Consider the following 21430-nt stretch of genomic DNA (forward strand, 5'->3'; position numbering starts at 1 on the left):
AACCCAAGTCTCCCTGGTACAAGCCCATCTGCAACACACTGGCTTCACAAGTAGACTCTGGCCTCAGTCCAGGCTAAATTAGTCAAAACGAACGCCCCCTGAAAGCATCAGGAGTCCCACAGGTTTGTGAGGAGGTGGCCCCTGGTTCAGTCCCTGCCATTCCAGGTTAAAAAGGCTCTCGAGTGTTGGGAAAGAGACACCTTGGTCTGCCAGAGACCCTGACGGGTTGCTGTCAGTCAAAGCAGGTTGCTGCTGTGTAAAGGAACTTCATAATAGAATTTAAATTTGGTTATACTAAACTTGTTTCAATGGAATTTAGGAGAACTGGAGCCTCTATTTTTAAATGATACTTATTTACTTCATTTATACTTCACTTTATACCCATTGGGGCCCAAGCCTGCTTACTTCATTCTTTTTGTTTCCATTTTATCCTCCCAAAAGTCTGGGAAGGTAGGCTACGCTGAGATAGTGTGAATAGCTCAAGGTCACAAGTCAGCTGCCATGGCGGAGTTGGGATTTGAACTTGGTCCTAGTCCAGCACTCTAACCTCTACACTGCACTGGCTCTCTAATAGCTGGGATTTACCTAGATCTTCAGTGAAAGCCAGCTTGGCAGGAGACTTCTCAGAATGGAATAGCAAGTGGCCGATGTTTGGAAGAAATACACTGAGAGGGCATTCGAAAACAAAAATCTAGTGGCCCCTTAAAAACTAACTACATTTATTTCTGTACGAGCCTTCATGGGTCACAGCCCACTTCATCTGACAGTTACGCAACGGAGAACCATGCTGGGGAATTTTTATGAGACAAGATGGGGTGGGAGAATCACAGTGAAATAAATGTTGTTAACCACTAGATTTTTGTTTTGTTTTGCTATGTCAGACCAACACGGCCACCCCATTGCAAGTTACAGGGCATCAGGGACAGGCTGAATGAATGCTATATTAACATTCTAAACAAAGTTAGTGTGTTAGCATCAAGTGCTTTTCAAAACAAAGCACCAGAAAGAGTTAAAGAGGAACTGTGTTGGTTGGATTGCTGTATCTGACCTTGGCTGGAAGGACCCAGTGATGCAACAAACAACAGAAAGTTTTGAAAACAAAAATTGGGGGGGGGGGGGCTAGCGAAGAAATATCAACGATGGACTTTGGCATGGGAATTTGTATGTGTTGTGTGCCATCAAGTCGCTTCTGACATATGGTGACCCTATGAAAGACCTCCAGAACACCCCATCATTAACAGCCTTGCTCAGATCTTGCAAACTGGTGGACGACTTCCTCCTGCTTTCCATCTTTCCTAGCAGGAACTGCTCTTTTTGATGTATTAAGATACTAGCAAAATTACCATCTGGACAGGCCACATTACTTTTATTGATTTTTTTTTTGAAAAAATGAGAATGGTCAGACCCTAGCTAAACAGTTTTAAGTACCCTTGATTTCAATTGGGAGAGTTCACCTGTCCCTTATTGAACTAAAAAGGTCTTAAAATTGCTTTCATATTGTCTTGTATGTGCCTGATGTCTTGCTTGGCCTTGAATGCTCCCCAAAGAATCCTGTGTGACTCAGAAACTTGTGCCCAGCATGCCCAATGCTAGTTGAGTCACCTGAGACTGCCCTCTTGCTCTTTGAACCTTGCTTTGAAGGAATTACCATTTGTGCTCATTTAGCATAAATAAGGGCCAGATATTAATGGGAGGGCCCAGCAGCCACTACCAGTATGGTTAGGAGTCATCAAGAAAGGCGGGGGGGGGGGGTTACCCCAAATTCTACTTTGAGTCCTGACATCACCGGGCGATATCGTAGCCAAAGCCATTTTTGCCATTCTGACAGGCACCTGCAGGGGGAGAAGCAATATAACAAGTTGGGGAGATTCATAACTGATGGTGATATGAATGTGGGGGTTGGGTTGGATAAAGGGAAACATGCCAATTGGAATAATAGTTGGTTCCACAAATGAAGAGTTTCCCCTTGATTGATCTCACAGGTATGCCAGCTGTGCTTCCAGAGAAAGGGCCCCCAGACAAGACTTCCATTTTTTGAAAAAAAGTCTTATGGGCCCTCAAAGGCGGATCCAGGGCTTTTTTTCAGCTGGAACGCGGTGGAACAGAGTTCCGGCACCTCTTGAAAATGGTCACATGACTGGTGGCCCCACCCCCAATCTCCAGACAGAGGGGAGTTTAGATTGCCCTCCGCGCCAGTGGCGCGGAGGGCAATCTAAACTCCCCTCTGGAGATCAAGGGGTGGGACCACTGGCCATGTGACCATTTTCGCCGAGGGTGATTTAAACTTTAAAACCTCCCCCCTTGTTCCAGCTGACCCAAAGTGACGTCATTGTGTGGTCCTGAGTTCCACCACCTCTTCTCCCAGAAAAAAAGCCCCACAGATCTATTGCGGCAGAAGCTTTTCTGTCAGGAGCAGGTTAACCTTGCTTGGCAGTTTAGAAAGCTACATGCACTGGGGGTGGGGATGATGGTATTAGATGTCAAATTAGCACAGCAAACCTAGGAAAAAAGTATCTTCAAGGCAGAACAGTGGAGGTGCTGAACAGCTGTAAAGTAGCAAGTGTGGGACTTTAATAAAACAACCACATTGTACCAAAGGTAACTAGGCCAAAGGCTCCATGGCACCTTTCCAGATGAGAGAGAGTGTGTGCATTTAAATCTATTTTTATCTTATGTTTATGATATTTATAGTCTTACTGAGACAAGGCCAGTTACATGGTGTAAATAAATACTATCAATGGCTGGGGCATTCAGTCAGCATTGCCAGCAACCTGGAGGGAAAAAATGTCCTGCCCCTTTAACAGAAGTTTGAGTGTGTGCAGGCATGGCCGTGTACTCATGCACCATCAAGTCACAGTATATTTAATGGGATGTTATTTATCTCTGTGCCATGAAAAACTTTTGCTACACACTTGAATCCTCTGTTTAAGAGGGAAATCATTTTTCCTCCAGGGAGGAGCCAAAAGGCCCCAGATTCAGTCTTCCACCTCTCCGGCTAAAGTGACATAGGTTAGGGGTCAGGCATCAACTATGGGTGTCAACCTCCCAAAATTGCAACTGCTCTCCACGCTACAGAGGTCAATTCCCCTGGAGAAAATGGCAGCTTTGGAGGGTGGGCTGTATGGCCTAAAACCCTTATGAGGTCCATACTCTCTCCAATCCTGTCCTCCCCAGGCTCTGCCCCCAAACCTCCAGGAATTTCCCACCCTGGAGTTGGTAACCCTACCTGTTGCCAATCAAGAGCAGCTAATACTTCAGTGAGCCAATGTTCTGACTTGGTTCAGGCAGCTCCTAGCAGGATCTAGAGACTCCATTGGGCAGAAATCTTTTCTCGGTGCTGCTAAACATATGGTTGGGGTGGGGGGCTATTGGCAGGTATTTCCGGTACTCACAATCCCCCAGTTTCTCTTCAAGAAACAGGAGCTGGTCACTGAGCGATTCCACCTGGTCAAGGTATTGAAGGCGGCTCCACAACTCTTTCAGTTGGGTTGGTTCCAGGGAGGGTGGCAGGGCAGAAATTGCACGATCCAGGCGCTGCACAGGGAGGGAGAAGGAAGCTACAGCAGCGTCTGGGAAATACACAAGTTCAATCCATCAAACTTCCCCCCGCCCCTTCCCCAGATTCATTTACTAGGCCCCATCCCTACTGGAATGCTCTTCTGAGGGGAATGCTGACAGAGCAGCAGTGGCAACGGTTGGAGGCGACTGGTAGTGCTGGACTGTTTCACACAGTGCTCACCGCTTTGTCCCTCAGATCTCTTCTGTCTCTAGTGATGCCATTTCCACTTCACTAAAGAGGCCTGTCGGGAGGAGGAAGCCACCCCACTGCTTCAAAACAATGCCCTCCTCTCTTCGCCAAACAGCAGCTTGTTTGCCGAGCCACCACTTATGTGTAAGGACAGATGGTTCAGTAGTTTGCGGTCCCTTTTTTTGGAAACTGCTTCTGGAGACGGACATAATACTCTTTTTTAAAAAATATCCTCACCTTTTCTAGCTGCTGTAGCTTCACTTGAAGTTCCTGGACTTCATTGGAGATCTTCTCCTGCATCGCTGACGTTTGTTCTGGGAGGCAAGGAAAGGTGATAGAGCAGAGGAAGTGAGGTTGGAGTTACTAGGGTTGACAAGTCGGGATCTGACTTGACGAGAACACAGGGCTAGGATCCTCTGAAACCAACACTCCTATGGACAGCCTCATAGGCATGGGGGAGTGGTGGTGGTGGGGAAACATATAGATGATCTGTATATTTTCCCTGAGGGGGATAAATAGCAGGTCCCAGGAGACCATTTTGAGGTTGGAAGAGAACTAAGCTCCTTTCCCTGTTATAATCAAGACCATTTGTGGTTGCTATTTGAGCTTTTTTTAATGGTCTTAATCCATTTGCAGATCTTGTTCAAACACTTACCTGAAGGAGGTGACCCATATCCTAACACACACACACACACACACCCAATGCTCCTTAAAGACTCTTCCAAACTCAAGAGTAGAGGCTTGTTCTCAAGCCCCCTTTTGTAAAGCATGATCTCAGCCTTTTATCACTCGTCTCCCCTTTTAGTCACTGTGATGGTGACTATGACCAGCTGCTTAAAGAGAAGGAGGCCAGGGCTTCCTTGAGAATTGTGAGTGGCCCTGGCCCTGTTGCAGTTACGCTCTTTGCTGCCCCTATCATGAGACGTGGCCCCCTGCAAGGGGCTGATGTGTGGAGCCAAACCTTCACATGCTTGTACTATTTTGTTTGTTTACTTCACGTATACCCCGCTTTTCTCCCCAGTGGGGACCCAAAGCTGCTTATATTGTTCTCCATTTTATCCTCACAATAACCCTGTGAGGTAAGTTAGGCTGAAAGTGTGTGCCTGGCCCCAGGTCAGCCAGCGAGCTTCCATGGCAATCGGTCAAGCTAGACGTGCAGGTTTTTAAAGAGTTGGGTCTGGGGAACTTTGGGGAGCAGCTGTGCAAAACAAAGGAGGCCCTAAAAGGCCTCAGAATGCCTCCGCGGGGGTGGGGGTTGTTGTACATTCACCTGTTTACTTGAGAGTTCTCTAAGGGAATAATCCTGATATATCCCGGTGGAGATATCCCGGTTACTCCCTCTTGCTGCATCTCCTTGAACGCTTATTCCCTCAACTCACAGGGAGACCACCATCCCCAATTAGGGTAATACCCCCATTCAGTTATCCAGTGCACAGGGGTTAGGTTGTGAACAACCTGGAGGAAAAAAAATGCGCTGTTCCATTAACAGAAGCTTAAGGGGATGTAATTTACCAACTGACATTGTTTACGATGGTTGTTGTGGATTTTCCAGGCTGTATAGCCATGGCCTTGGCACTGTAGTTCCTTATGTTTCGCCAGCAGCTGTGACTGGCATCTTAGAGGTGTAACACCAAAAGTCAGAGATCTCTCAGTGTCAGAGTGTGGAAAAGAACCTTCTCAGGATACAGTGAAGCCTCCCTCCATTAGCATTCCACACCCTGGGAAACTCTTACAGGATGACTCAGCCCAAACCTACCTTCCTGAGTAGATATAAATTACCTGCCAACATCTTTTGTGGCCCACCTTGGACTATAGTTTCCTGGGAGAAAGGTGAATTTATAAATATTTTAAATAAATAAATAAACTAGAATTCTTGACATGCTAAGTTTTTAGGGAGAGGAGTTTTTTTTTTATAGAAAGGCAGTGTTTCTAAGTGGTTAGAGTGTCAGGTTCAAATACCCACACTGAACCAATCAACCTCACCTTACTTACCCCACAGGGATATTGTGAAGGTAAAATGGGCAAGGGAGAACTACGTATGATGCCCTGAGCTCCTCTGGATGAAAATATATGATGCTGTATGGGGGAGCATTCCACTGTATGCTCTACATGCTTACCTGTGGGTTTGCCATGAGAAATAGGCCCCAGTCTTTGCTCTTCTGCCTCCTTGGATCCCCAATCCTCAGCACCTTTGTCTCTCCAAACACGCACCCCTGTAACACAAAGTTATTCACATCCCATGTCTTCCTTTTGTGAGGGTTTCTTTGTTTTTCTTTCATGTCTGGGCTCAAGAGCCCCACATTCCTTTCTTAGGTTTAACTGGAAGGCTTAGTCTTGAAAGCTAAGAAGGGTCTGCCTTGGTTAGTACTTGAATGGGAGACCACCACCTATTACCTCCACATGATTGCTAAATTGTCTAGGTGGGGCAAACGTGGTGGAAGTTGCTGCCCATACATCCCTTCCCTGGGGTCAGTGATGCTGGTTCTGGAATGTTGCTGATGATAGGGAGAGGACCTCTGTGTGTTTGCCCCATGCAGGTCACTTGGCAATCCCATGATGGCAGAGCGTAAGGCCAGCCATCTGCCATCAACCAGCAGGAGAGGGGGGAGGGGGAATGACATCATGCCAACCACACAACATCACTTCCAGCAAATATCCAGAAGTGATGTCATGTCTCCCATTTGCTGTTGATGGGGCTCTCTATGATTTAGACAAAACTATGGTAAAACCATAGAGTTTTGCCTGAATTCTGGAGCATCATGTCAGCATCAGGCCAGTGACATGATGCCACTTCTGAGTATTTTTCAGAGCAACATTACATGATCGGGGCAGTGCCACTTTCTAAAACTTTCCTCCCCTCCATCCCTCAAACCAATGGGGAGAGAGAATGGGGGGCAGGGTCTCTCAAAACCTTGGAGTGAGAAACCCAGGAATTCAGAAGCAATAAACACACTAAACACAACAAAGGAAATAGATTTTATGTATTGTCGAAGGCTTTCACGGCTGGAGAATGATGGTTGTTGTGGGTTTTTTGGGCTGTATTGCCGTGGTCTTGGCTAACAAAACACTCTATACCTGACAATAGCCCTGCAGAGAAGATTAGCACATCAAGCACCAATCCATATGCAAAAGAACCTCCTCAGGATACAGTGAAGCCTCCCGCTATTAGCATTCCACACCCTGGGAAACTCTTACAGGATGACTCAGCTCAACCCCACCCCTCCTGAGTAGATATAAATGACCTGCCAACATCCTTTCCACACTGTGACACTGAGAGATCTCTGTCATTTGGTGCTACACCTCTGAAGATACCAGCCACAGCTGCTGGCGAAACATCAGGAACTACAATGCCAAAACCCACAACAACCATTGAAATAGATTTTATTGAAATCCCAGGTAATTCACTGAGAAGAAGTCAACAATAAACAGAGAATATATGCGTATATGCTTATTCCTCTACACTGCTGCCAGGAACCCTGGAAAACAAGAAAAAGTGGATCTCTAGTTTTGAACCTCAGTTTAGGATGAACTGTGGAGCAGTACTGTGCAATTGTCCATACCAAGAGTCCACTTGTTAGATTTTCTGGAGTTCCCAACAGCAGTCTAGGGGGCATGTATTCTCTTTATAACTTGTTTTCTTTATTGTGACCCACTATAGAGATTTCAGTAAAATCTTTCTATTCTCTTAAGTACTTATATATTTATTGCCTCTAAATTCTTTGGTGGAAAAGAACCATTTGTCTCCGGACACTACACTGTCCTTGACCCAATCACACTATTTCAGCCTAACCCTCACAGTGAGGGGGGGTTGTTGTGAGGGAGAACAAGGGAACAATGTTGTAAGCCACTTTGTCTCTGCACTGAGGAGAAAAGGGGGGTATAAATGTCTAAATAAATATATATTGTTCCCCACACGTTAGCATCCCTGTGTAAGATGTCTCATGTAGAGAGACTCACAGATGAGGTGATTAAATGTCAGCAAAAGGATTGCCCAAACTGCCTGTGGAAAAATTGCCATTACTTTCCAAAACATTTTGAATTAGACACAGTTAAATTTGTTATAGCTCATTCCTACCCTGAAGGAACCCAACACAGCGTGTGCATCAAAAAAAGATTCGGCTTTGTGTATTTAAACTGCTTCGGGATTATTAGGTAAGATTCAGCCATTGTTTCCAATGGGAAACAATGGGAAATGCTGTTCCTAGCTATCTGGGAACCTGGGGTGGGGGCATGTTCATACCTAATAATTCCAAATTTGCAGGGGACCCTCTCCTAACCCTCCTCTCACAACCACCCAAGTTTCAGGGAGAGTTGTCCCCCACAAAGAAGGTGCCCCGAACCACTGCTGGGGCAAGGGAAGAGTCTGCTGCACTACCCAAAGCTTACCGAAGCGTTCCAAAGCGCTTCAGTAAGCTTTGCTTAGGTTTTACCAAATCGCTTCAGCAATGCTGAGGCTGACCCAGTAATACCAAATTGTGCTGAATCGGGCCTGATTCCCGAACCCAAAGTGCACATCCCTACCTGTGACACTGTAGTGCACTGTACGCACCTTTGCTGCTGGGCCCAGGTGCAGCCTGGGCTGTAGGAAGCAGAATGCAGCTTTTGCCATCTGGACCCAGAGTATAGCCGGGGTCACACTGGCAATAATAGCTCCCTGGGGTGTTAACGCAGTGCTGTGCACAGAGGGAAACAGGTGCCCGGCACTCGTCCAAATCTGAAAGAGAGAAAGAAAGAGGAGCCAGATTTAGGAGTCTGCATGTGGTCTCGGAAAGGAATCTGCCCATCTGCAAAGATCATTAACTATCTTAAAAAATAGCAAGTTTTTTTCTTTAATGAAGACTGCTAATCTGCAGCAAATCTTGGGAGAAATAAGAAAATACCCAGGCACTTTCTGGCCAAGTACATTGGGTATTTATAATTATTTATTTTAAAACATTTAGAACATATTTTAGTAGCTATAGAATCTAGGAACTGGCTTTCTTGATGGGGGAGGGAACAAAAGGACAATTTAGTGGCCCAGGGGTTTTTTTTAAACCAAGGGGCAATAATGACGTCTGCTCTGGGGCCCACACTGGGGGGGGCACCAAGCACCCACAGCCCCACCCTGTCTGATAGAGGGAGGAAGAAAAGTAGGCTCTTGTGTCTGTTGGCATCTGCCGCATTTGAGGCCTGGCTCATCTGCAGCAATAGCTGCTCACAAGTTGTGCCTACCCCACCTGCGGCTTGGCCGACGTGTCAGCCCCTCAGGAACTGTGCCTGCCCCATCAGATCCGTGAGTAGCTGGCAGCAGTAATGGCTCCTTCCTGCCTTGCACAGTTCAAGGGCCACCCCTTTTTTGGGTGCAGCAGTGGGGAGGGGGAAGCAGGACCCAGAATCATTTGTGAGCTGAAGGTGAGGTATGAGACACAGCAGTATTGGGGTTGTGCGTGGACGGTTAGAGCTGACAAAAGGAACATACTAGTAAGAGGTTAAAATTGGAGCTATGTGGGAAGGGTCAGCAACTAGGGCCTTGGTGCCAAACCTGCCCTTTCTGAATGGAGCCATCCTTCCAAATGTGGGAAAATGGTATAACAGAGCGGCATCTAAACACATGAAGCTGTTTCACTGAGTCACACCCTTGGCCCATCAGGTCAGTACTGTCTACTCTGACTGGCAGAAGCTCTCCAGGGTCTTAGGCTGGAGCAGACTGGGAAGTGAAAATTAGAGGGAGAGAGAGCAGGGCGCCCACAGCTATGGCCTTCCACTCACCAACATGGCAGTACCGTCCCCCCCAGCCCGGCTGGCATTGACACTGGTTTGGCTGAACACAGGTGCCTCCATTCTGACATGGTTTGTGGCAGACAGCTGGGGAGGTAAAGGAAAGAGCACAACTAAGATTCTTGTCAACACATTTTTCATGGAGAGTGTATTCATTGGTGATGATTTTAACTGAAATGTGGAAAGTTCACAGAAGAAAAGGCATTTGAAAAAACACACGTACATCTGGCAACATGGAGTTTTTCACTTGGGCAGAAACCTACCAAAGGGGAATTTTTTTTTTTACAGAGTCACTTGTAAAAATGGTCAGAGCAGTAATTTCCAAACCATGCCAAGAGATAAAGTAATTAAACAAAGGTTCATCTGAGGCTGAGCCCCCAAGTACCCACTGATGGAGCGGGAGGAAAAGGCTGAGTGCCATATCTGTGCGTGAGTTCCTCTTCTGCTCTTACCTCAGCCTCCACCAAGAGATGTGACTCAGGCATGTCATTGCCTCAGGTGTGTGACTGGATCATCGCGTGATTCCCAAGGCGAGGACACAGCAGAGTTACCTGTCCTCAGAGAAGGCTGCACATTGTCTCTCTGCATGATTCTTTTCACTTTTCTACTGTCGATGTTAGACAGTAATTCTGCCCCACTTCTTATCAGGACTCTCCTGATCCAGAGACACAACAGAATCACCCACTATCAGAGGAAACTGGAATTTATGAACTCTCCCAGGGAGAACAGTGGGTCACAGGAAACTCTAAACATTTCAGTGTATTTAATAGATTTATATATTGCAACTCTCTAGTAGTTTGAGACGGTTTAAAATTAAAGTTGAGTCTACACGAATAACCCGTTTAAATTCAGTTCTATTGTATTTCAGTGTCACACCCAAATTATGCTCCATTTCAGCATTTCTTCAACTCTGTATTGGATTTCTGCTGTTTTAAATCTTTGCAAATTTTCATTTATAGACTTTATTACACTGTTTATTGAAATGTTCTTGACTACACTGTACTGACTTACATTGTGTAATCCACCCTGAGTCTCAGTGAGAACATAACATAAGAACGTAAGAGAAGCCACATTGGATCAGGCCAATGGCTCATCCGGTCCAACACTCTGTGTCACACAGTGGCCAAAAAAACAGGTGTCCTCAGGAGGTCTGCCAGGGCAGGGACACTAGAAGCCCTCCCACTGATTGCCCCCCCCTCAAACATCAAGAATACCGAGCATCACTGCCTTAGACAGAAAGTTCCATCTATACCTTGTGGCTAATAGCCACTGATGGACCTCTGCCCCATATGTTTATTCAATCCCCTCTTGAAGCTGTCTATGCCTGAAGCTCCACCACCTCCTGTGGCAGTGAATTCCATGTGTTAATCACTCTTTGGGTGAAGAAGTACCTCCTTTTATCTGTTCTAACCCGACTGCTCAGCAATTTCATTGAGTGCCCATGAGTTCTTGTATTGTGAGAAAGAGAGAAAAATACTTCTTTCTCTACCTTCTCTATCCCATGCATAATCTTGTAAACCTCTATCATGTCATCCCTCAGGCATTGTTTCTCCAAGCTAAAGAGCCCCAAGGGCTTTAGGCAGACGATAAATAATGTAAACAAACGGAATATGGAATACAGACTGTAAATTTATTATCTTCAATTCGCAATGGTCAATGATCTGGAGATCGTACATTTTCACCACTAGTTCAATTAATATCAGAACTCAATCTATAAAATTATTTACAAGATGATACTTAACTCCTCAAAAACTACACCATATCAACTCATCAATCCAGCCATTTTGCTGGAAACTATGTAGTGCAATAGGTACATACTTACATTGTTGGTGGCATTGTATAACTATAAAGAAATTTTGGTTAGACATTTTATCACACATTGAGCAGGTTACAGGGTTTTCTCTTCCTATCAATATGGAATGGGTTTTACTTAATTTACGGTTGGATATTGATATACCAAAGGGGACGAGAAAATTAATCGCTATCCTTTTGGTGGCAGCGAAGTCCACCATTGCTGCAGTATGGAAAGAGCCCAAGCCTCCTTCTATTACTTTATGGCGTAAGAAAATCTGGGATCACCAAATTGTGCTTGTGTAGAACAGATGGAAAATATATATTAGTTAAGCTTAATAATTAATAATTATATTAATCTCTATTTTAATATTGGTAAAGGTTTTGGTTTTTGAACTTTGTATTTTAGTAATCTTTGCAGCACATAGTCATATATTTGTCTTGACTTTCTTCCCCTTCTTCCCCTTTTCTTTTTCTACCCCTTTTTGTTAAATAAAAAAAAAAGAAAAAAGAAAATCTGGGATCACTATTTTATGGAAAAGATTACTGACCAAACCTCTCATGTTAATTCGGACCTCTACCATTCTAGTTTTCTAGAAGACTGGCTTCTAGTTCTGGATTATATGGTCTACTTAGGTATAAAACCTGGTAAATCATATCCATTTGATCCCTTTATTCTATGATCATTCAATTATACAATGAATGTTGCTTCTAATTTTTATATGATACAAACTGCTTATTCCTTACAAGTATTATGCTTGGATGAAGTTTACTAATGGTCTGTTCCAGTACACTCCATTTCTTACATATTGTAATGTTGAAAGTTTGTAATGTTATGTTTGTATCTTAAAATAAAAAAATTCAAAATAAAAAGTAAACAAAAATAATGTAAACAAACAAACTGTGCAGATGTAGAGAGGCTGGGTTCTGAGGGACAAACTAGACAGGATGGCGTCCTCGTGGGTGCAGCCATTTCAGCACTCAGTAAGGCACGGGAGGATGGGGGCGGGGGCGGGGAAGAGTGCCTCAGTCTACTGTGCTGCAGGTCTGAACAGGATCAGCTTCTCACAGCATTTTTAAAACACTTTAAAATGGCGGTGGAATCCTTATGGTGGCCGTAAGGATGCTGTCATGTCTAGTTTGGCCCTCAATGGAACAGAGTTAAGTAACGAGTTGCAACGTTGTCGGTCTCACCTTCCTCACACTTCTGGTCTCCCACATGCCGTTTCTTCCATCCTTGGCAGCAGATCACACTGCCTTGCAGGATCTCCTTCTTCACCTGCCGCGTGGCCACCCGGTATGTCGTCCTGGGGAGAGAACTCCAGTGTCATTGGTGGGGTCTCATTCTTTGCACCGGAGATGTTGAGGCCTGTGGCTTCAGATCCTAAACCGCCCTGCCTGTGCAGATAGCTATACCTTGGGTTGGTCCCCAGTTTCTAGCAACTAGAGAGAGAATGTGGAAGTTCCATTCATAGCAAATATCACTAGCAGTCAGTGTTGGCCACTGATGGGTCTAATCCCCCATGAATTTGTCTTTAAAGAAAGCTTATTTGTATTAAGTATTCAGTCCAGTTCTAGTCCTGAAGAGCAGCACAGTCCTTACCATATTTTGCTTTGACTACTAGACGGCACTTCCCTCCTAAAGAGCCCTGGATTACCCTCCCCGCTCAAAAGAGGACCCTGCCAGCACTCACGCTTTCCTGCTCTAAAAACTAGACCAGAGCAGAAATGAAAACTGGCAAAATTCTTTGAGGGTTTTATTATTTTTTAAAAATTTCAGATTGGGGTACACTGGGGGGTGGGAGAGACAAAGTTCCAAAACTAAAACTCCCATTTTGAAAGTACTCAAGTGTGCTGGATGTATGCCCCGGCTGCAGTCCTTGGAATTCTCCTTAGAGAATATCTCCCACTGAATTCCAGAGAGATAAAGCTGGAAGAGGGATGTCTTTGATCCCATTCATTCATTTTAAAGAGAGAATATTAAATCGTCCTCATCCTCTACAGAAAATAGTTCTCATCCTTACCCATGAGCAGCTGAAGGGAGGAAGTCTTTCTCTTGGAGGAAGACTTAAAGCCATATAATCTAACGTGGAAGAGAGTTGTAGGATCCATCCCCAAATTATTTGTCTTGTTTTGGCATGGCGAATAGCAAAGCCATCTGTCTGCATCTACACAGATTCACAGACACTCTGTGATATAATTCTTAGCGGTGCGTGTGTGGAAGTGCTCACCATCAATACCGCTGTTTATTCTGACATCACCAGATTCCACCCCATGACATCATTAAGCCACACCCAATAACCTCAAAGTCTGGGACGCTGGGGATCTGGCAAGAGTCCATACAAGAGATGCCTTCACATACCTGTAGGTGCTGCAGACCCGAGGCCCAGGGCACAGTGTCAGGTAGGGTTGATGCTGAGGCTTGGCATATGTCTCATTGTAGACTAGAGGGATTCGCAAGACATGGCGGGAGCACACCTGGCTGAGGGTAAAGGAAGAAGAAAACTGAAGGGCCGGCATCCATCGTGGTATTCTGGTTGTTGCAATGCCTGAACCGGCCTTGGTTTGGAACTTGAGGTGGTTTAAACCAGGGCTATATAGAGTGCTAAACGTGTTGGCCGACCAATCCACATTCTACCTGCAGACATTCTAAATAAATTACATGAAAATACACTGAATGGTGTCCCAAAGCTGATTTTTTTTTTAAAAAAAATGAATAGAATCTGGGGGAGGGCATTTTGAGCAGAGAAAGAGGCTGCTTCCACACAGAGGTTATTCTGCACTTTGCCTTCGAAACTGGTATGTCTTTTCTTTCTTTCTTTTTGCTAGAGAGGACAGAGGGCATGGGGAGTCTAGGAGTTTTTATGTGCAAAACATTAACACTAGGAACAATCTTTAAAATTACTGCCAGGAGGTCAAATTTTATGCACACTTGGGTTGCCAACTCCAGACTGGGAACTCCTGTGGCTTTTTTGGGTGGAGCCTGGGGAAGACGAGGTTTGGAGAAGGCAGAAACCTCTGTGGGGTATAATGCCATAAAGTCCACCCTCCAACGCCGCCATTTTCTCCAGGGGAACTGATCTCTGTAGTTTGGAGGTCAGTTGCAATTCTAGGAGCTCTCTAGGCCCCACCTAGAGGTTGGCAACCATAGCATGCAGGCAGCCCAAGTTACAAATTAAAAGCAACCTGCTAAAATAATCACCAAGATCAGAAAGAATTATACTAGTCGCAGATCAGTTGGGGTGCAGGTTATTTTTTTTAAAAGCAAACCACAACATGAGAAGTGGGTCACACGTGCACGTAAACTCTTCTCATTTGATGATTGGTGGCTACTGAATGTGTGAATGGCTCACTAGATGGTAAATGTGTTTAAGGTGAAGTCTCATCGAAACCCCATCTGTGATATCTGATCATGGATTGTTTCATCCATGAAGTCCAATGACACTTTTTGCCTTGTCATTGAAAGCTGGACAGCAGGGCTTTTTAAAAGATAAATTCGGAACTGCACAATGTCACAAGATCGTAATTTGCACACACATTGAGCTACAACCCACCTATGCACTTTCTTTGCACGTGCACACATGCTTTGTTGCTTAGCGTCACGTTCCATGACATTTAGACGCCTACACAGAGTGGCAGAAAATCCCCAGAAAATGGGAATTTGACATCACTAATGCAGAAAAATCGCTATGTCCAAGCTTCGCACAAGAGGCATCGTGAACACCAAAAAACCTTTGTTTGTAGGGAGGGATCTAAGAGATTGTGTCTCATCATCCCACAGTCTACAATGAGTTCTTTGATCTTGGAATCTGGGTGATCACTGCAGAGAGTGACAGTAGTGTCTTTAGCAGAGGGAGGAGAAAGGAGCATGGCTTTTCAGGGTCTGCCGTTATAGGAATTCTTGGGCTACTCGCTTTTCTTTTCACATGGTTATAAATAATTTCTTCTAAAAAAACTGCTAACATAATACAATTTCTGCATGACTTTTTTGAGAATAAAAACCTAGAACTGCACATTTTACAAAACCCCGAAAAGTATAAGAGCATTGTGGCACTAAATCTCTCTTCTTATTTCTTACCTAATTTGAGGGAATTTCTAACCCTGCTTTTCTGCATATCGGTGGTTTACAAATAGAGTAGAAAAAATAGGTTATAAAAAAGTAACAACATAAAGACTAGTAGCAACGAGATGATTAAGAAACATAAAGCCGCAGGATAAAAAAAGGGATCTCAAAAGCATAAGAGAATAAGATGGCATTTCCTAGCAGCACAAAGTTGGCATTAGGTGCCACTAAAGAAAAAGGCCTTCCAGCAGATGCCCATCACGCCTTCTGAACCACAAGGGCACAACCTCTGATGAAGATCTTTCTTTGATGGGCAGCAGGTTGAACTCAGAAAAGGTGGTCTTTTACAGTGCAATTCTAAGCAAAGTCGCATTCTTTGAGGTCCTTTGACTTCAACAGGACTTAGAGGGCTGTAACTCTGCTTAGGATTGCATTGTTAGACCTCCCCACCCCACCCCAGACTGAAGCCATTAGTCCTGAAAATAAGGGCATGCTTTCCCAAGGTTGCTGTCATGCCTAGCAGCTGCCGATACACTGTGCGGGACTCTAATCTGGAGAGCTGGGTTTGATTCCCCACTCCTCCGCTTGAAGCCAGCTGTATGATCTTGGGTCAGTCACAGCTTCTAGGAGCTCTCTCAGCCCCACCCACCTCAAAGAGTTATTGTTGTGGGGATAATAATAGCATACTTTGTAAACCACTCTGAGTAAGCGTTAAGCTGTCCTGAAGGGCGGTATATAAATCGAATGTTGTTGTTATTTTAACTGGCAGGGCTCCAATATCTTTAACTTTCTGCATGATAGGTGGTAAAGTCTGTGGGTGAAGCATTTTCCATGTATCTCTGCTGTAGAAAAAGCAGCATCTGTGGAATTTCAGCCTAGCAAACATACAAAACCCCTGGGGAGTGGTAAACCTAGATAGGCCTCTCTTCTATTGATTAATTTAATCCTTTAATTAAAAAATAATTTCTGCAAGTGGCTGTCCTGTGGCAGTGTGTTTCACAGGTAAACTGCACTGTGTAAGGAAGAACTTTTTGTTACCCATTAATTTCAGCCTCCCCTATGGTCTTTACACTGCTTTAATCAACCTTTGGTTTCGGCCTGTTGACCCTGGAGAATACGTAGATATCCTGCTTGCACTGTGCTCTCCCATTGGCTGAACCGCCTCTTCATCACTTCCTTTACCTTTCTGGCTGCTTGCTTTCTCCAGTTGCTTCCCATAGGAAGAGGGTAATGAGAAGCCCCCGATAGAGGAAGGCTGTGGGGCCAACAACTCCTGGCCACCTCATATTAAGGTGGGGAGGAGGGGTTCAGTCTAGGACCTGTGGGACAAAAGAGGACTGGATGAGCATGTTGACAAGCGATGATAAACTAGAGCTAGGAAAGAAATGTTTTCTGTATGTGTGCACTAAGAGTTGCCATGTTTTCCCGTGGTCCCCATAGCTGTGTCATGAGAAGCAGCTTGAACTGCAGCCGTTAGCAAGAGATCCTGCTTAGCTCCAAGCCAAGATAAGATTCACTGGCTGATTCCTGGATCCAGAGGAGTTAGACGTGTTAGTCTGCAGTAGCAAAATAGAAAAGAGTCCAGTAGCACCTTTAAGACTAACCAACTTTACTGCAGGATAAGCTTTTGAGAACCACAGTTCTCTTCATGGTTGATTCCTGCATTTTTTAAAACTGTTAAAGTCACAGGAGCTCACAAGGCTGTTCTTCTGTCTGGTCAGTTGGCAACCCTAACCTGCATGTACCGGCTGTTACTGAGCACTAACTGGGCTCTAAAACCCTTCCATCTTTTTTTGTAATGCTTTCCAAACCACTCCTAGATTGCCCATGAGTAGCACAAACATTTCTACAAGTTGGCAAAACAGAACAATAAGTCAGGCTGAGAGCAAGAGACTGGCCTATGCTCACCCAGTGGAGCCAAGTGGGGATTTGAACCTGTGGCAGCTCCCCATTTCTAGTTTAACGCTAAGCACTATGTCATAGGTGATCAAAATCTCTTCCTTCTCTTTCAAATACACACGCGCACACACAAACCTACCTGTTTCTTTCTGTCTCTCTGTCAGCTCCAGAGTTTCCTGCAGTGCCGGCTACCCTCACGATCCCAGCCTCACGGCTGCAGAGTCCGGCTGGCTGTTCCAACCCAGCTGGGCTTTGTGTGTGTACAGTGAAAAGAAACAGCCAAATCCCCACCTCTCTTGGACTGTATCCATCCATACACTCCTGTAGCTGCAGCAAATCCCCCACCCACCTCTGGCTGATGCCCCCTGGCATTTCATCCCTTGGCATGAGTCACGCCCCCCCTGACCCTGTACCCGCCGAAGAGGCGAGTGGCCCGAACAGGGCCTCATTGTCCCCTTTCCCCCACTTTGGATTCCTCACCCCCCACAGAACAAGCCAGTCCATTGTCATCGAGGGTCACTAGGCTCGAATGGAGAGCCATTATGGGGAAAGGTCCCTCCCTCCACAACACCAAGATATTTGGGGTATGGGCGAGCTGCATGTTGGGACTGGAGGGTGATTTTGGCAGGAGGTGGTATGCGATTTTGGGCTTTCAATGAAGTCACCGTCAGGCCACTTACAACAAGACAAAGGCAGGAACTGGTTCCAGGCTATGACGGAAAATATCTCCCACAGATGTCGGCCTTTAAAACAAACGGACCAGCTACAGCCACGCATTGTCTCGCACAGACGCTTCAGATGCTGGGGCCGGGTGTCTGGGTGGGCTGAGCCATTGCCGACACTCCCCCCTCCAGCTGAGGCCTACTTACAGCTCAGCAGATAAGGCATAGTGCCAGCAAGCCCCCATCCTAATCAATCCTACTGCTGAATGCAGAGTGGGAGGTCCCCTCCGCCTCCTCTCATATGTAACAGAAATGCAAGAAAAGAGGCCTTTCCCTGCATGGAATTGTGGCAACAGAAAATTTCTTTAACTCTACAATCTTATATCATTTTAGAAAACTCAGCTGTTCTTTTTTTAATGCTGAAATAGGGTCGCCAGCTGTGGGCTGGGAAATTCCTGAGGATCTGGGGGTGGAGCCTGAGGAGGGCAGGATTTGGGGAGGGAAGGGAGCTCATTGGAGGGTGTGATGTGATGTCACAGAGTCCACCATCTGGAGCTGCCATTTTCTCCAGGGGAACTGATCTCTGTCATCTGGAGATCAATTACGTAATTCCAGGAGAACTCCAGGACCCACCTGTAGCTTGGGAACTGTAACAAACAAAGGATGTATAATGGTTTCAAAGAATCTGATAGCTAGGCCGGGCTTACAACTAACAACTTTATTTCTTTATACTTTATCAGAAATACAAATAAATAAATAATTCCTATTGATAAACAATGTCAAAATGTCAGGGGATTCACAACCAAAATATTTATAAGATTCCCTCATTCTAAGGAGAATCCCCATCTTAGATATGTCAGTAAGATAATCTGCCATTGCCCAATATGGCACCCAAGGGTGACAGGGTGCCCACTGATTTATTTATTATTTATTTATTTTATCGTATTTATATTCCGCGCTCCCCGCAAGCAGGCTCAGGGCGGATGTGTTTCCTGGCACCCATTTGCTTCTAGGGGTAAAAGCCAAAGAGTATTGAACAGAACAGGAAAAAATTAGCTCTGAGCGTATCCTAGCTGAATCACAACTTGGTTTGGCCAATAAAATAAACTCTTAGCTCTTGGGGCTCGACAATGCCTGTCTGTGGAAACACATGGAGTAAACACTCCCCTTTCTGTGGAAACCAAACAGTATCTCTTCCCCAAAGCACACGTCCAGTCCTACCCTCTCTAATGGCAATCATTTTGTGGTGGCACCTACTTCTCTTTCTCAATATTCCCAGCGTGCTCATGCCTCAGCAAGGCTGAAGGCCTGTATTTCTCCAAATTATACATATCTTTTGGGTCATCCTTCTTTTATGTGGACTGCACTAGTGATCTGACCCAGAACATAAGCACATACATATCCCTTGCAATTTATGTGGGTTGAGGTTAACAATGTGGCTTCTTCATAATGCATGCATCCTGGTTTTAGCATGTGCGCTAAACAGTGGCCTTGGTTTCTAACTGGCTTTTGCAAAATCATTGCCAGTAACCAGACCAAACTGTCCTAGCAACCCTCCAAAAAACACCCGCCCACTCCCCAGTTCTGTTTCCTTACATGTAAGATTGCAAGTAGGTTTCCCAACAGGCCTGGAGAAAGCCATTCTGTTCCTTTAACAGAGGCTAAATGGGATGTTGTTTAATTTTCCTCCATGCCATGAAAAGTTTCAAGCTGCCCATTTACATACATTAAGCCTCTATTAGATGGGCAGAACATTTTTCTCCCAACCAATTGGGAACCTCATTGCCCCAGTGATGACAACTTGTTAGTCTGTGCACACTAGGGATCGTGTGTGTCTGCTGCCCGTACATGTACATCCTCTGTGGTGGCCCCCGCCCTATGGAACGGCCTGCCTGAATTATTCAAGAGGGCTTTTTCGCTCAGATAGGAGGGCTGTATTGTAGGGAGGGGATCTCAAAGAGATGCTTTGTTAACAAGTTAGGAACCATAGACTTTGCCACTATGTCCCATCTGATGCTTTAAGTATGCGCTACTATGTACTACCAGTGGCTTTAAGTATGATCCTACTGGGTAGTTCTGTGTTGTCTAACGTCAGCCCTAGAATTGCTTGTGTTCTGTTTCAGCATTTCTTCAGCTCTGTATTGGATTTTTGCTAATGTTATGTCTTTGTAAACTTGCATTCATTTACCCTATGGCGTTATTGAAGCATCCTTGATACTGACTGTACTAATCTCACGCTATGTAATCTGCCTTGAGTCTCAGTGAGAAAGGTTGTTATAAACAAACAAACAAATAAATAAATAAATAAACGAGAAAGGTGAACTATAAATAAATAAATAAATAAATAAATAATTGAGGTTGTATCAGAGAGTCTTGTGGAAATGTATGTGTACAGATGGGCTATGTTTCCCTAGTGAAGACAATAGGGGCTTCTCAAGTATAGGGGAGGCAGGGTGGCAACAGCTTGGAGAAAAAAATGTCCTTCCCCTTTAATAGAAGCATAATGTGTGGAAGTTGTAGCTTTTTGTGGCATGAAAGCAAGTAACACCAGCTGGTAAATAACATCCCATCTCAGCCTCTGAAGTGGAAAGGGTTTTTCCCCCCTCTTCCCACGTGCTACAGTTCTTGTCTGAATTGAGCCTCATAGTACCAATCTGATCAACGGGGCCCAGGGAGGACCCAAGGAAAATATAACATGCTGATAGGCCCTGAGTGTCCCAGTTTGGGAAGGAGGTACAGATACCCCGTTAACCCACATTCCTGCATTTATACATCACAGCTAACTGGAGATAGTTTAATCGCAGTCCATGTGAGAAGTGAGGGGGAGGAGGGAAGAGTGATTAGTTACAGGCATGAACCAGGAAACAATCCAGGTTTGTTCCCGTATTAATATAACTGTGGTTAAATTTGGCAATGGAACTCAGCTTGGTGTGATCTGGGCACCTGTTAAGCCCCACCTCCAGGCCCTCTCGGTCTCTTCCTCTGGGTCCTGAGGAGAAGGGTCTCACCCAGTGGAAGGGAGGATAAAAACCTTAGCCCAACTGGCTTCTGACCTCTGGTATAGTTTCCAGGCTGTTCTGTGTAAAAGTTGGCATTAAATTGTGTAGCCCACACATCTGCAACAGTGCCAGCTTGTTAGATTCAGCCCCTGTACACACGAGTTTACATGGTGCCCTTGGGGGTGTGATTAGAGTGCCCGTATTGTTCACCTCCTCAGGATGGTTGAGGGCTAGCAACATGGTCACATGGCCACAACAGCTGCAGGCACTGTTTTCACATCTGCTTCAGTTCATGACCTTTCCTTCGGACCTGCCCCTGGCTCCAGGCTGCAGCCACCCAGGTACCAGAACTTTTTAAATCAAAAGTTGGCAGCTTTGTAAGGAACTGGAGAAGATAGTGAAAGATGATGACAGGGGTACGGCTGGCTGGTCCTCTGCACGTTCCCCCGCCCCTCTGCTCTGGATCTAGCCTGGCCAGCTGTCATCCTAAAGATGCAAAGGACCCCTCTCT

At 45.2% G+C, this 21430-nt stretch overlaps 1 protein-coding gene across 1 annotated transcript; it reads right to left on the reverse strand.

Annotated features, from left to right (window-relative positions):
- Positions 1 to 1092: 1092 nt before the first annotated feature.
- Positions 1093 to 17475, reverse strand: EGFL8 (EGF like domain multiple 8). Its single transcript, XM_054978984.1, has 10 exons — positions 17398 to 17475; positions 16542 to 16678; positions 13659 to 13778; positions 12491 to 12603; positions 9497 to 9592; positions 8298 to 8462; positions 5866 to 5961; positions 3986 to 4062; positions 3393 to 3534; positions 1093 to 1832 (listed from the first exon to the last, which is right to left on the reverse strand). The coding sequence occupies exons 2-10, from the start codon at positions 16643 to 16645 to the stop codon at positions 1783 to 1785; spliced, it is 963 nt and encodes a 320-aa protein (XP_054834959.1). The 5' UTR covers positions 16646 to 16678; positions 17398 to 17475; the 3' UTR covers positions 1093 to 1782.
- Between the last annotated feature and the right edge of the window lie 3955 nt (positions 17476 to 21430).

This window comes from Eublepharis macularius, chromosome 4, assembly GCF_028583425.1.
Source record: "Eublepharis macularius isolate TG4126 chromosome 4, MPM_Emac_v1.0, whole genome shotgun sequence".
Taxonomy (NCBI): domain Eukaryota; kingdom Metazoa; phylum Chordata; class Lepidosauria; order Squamata; family Eublepharidae; genus Eublepharis; species Eublepharis macularius.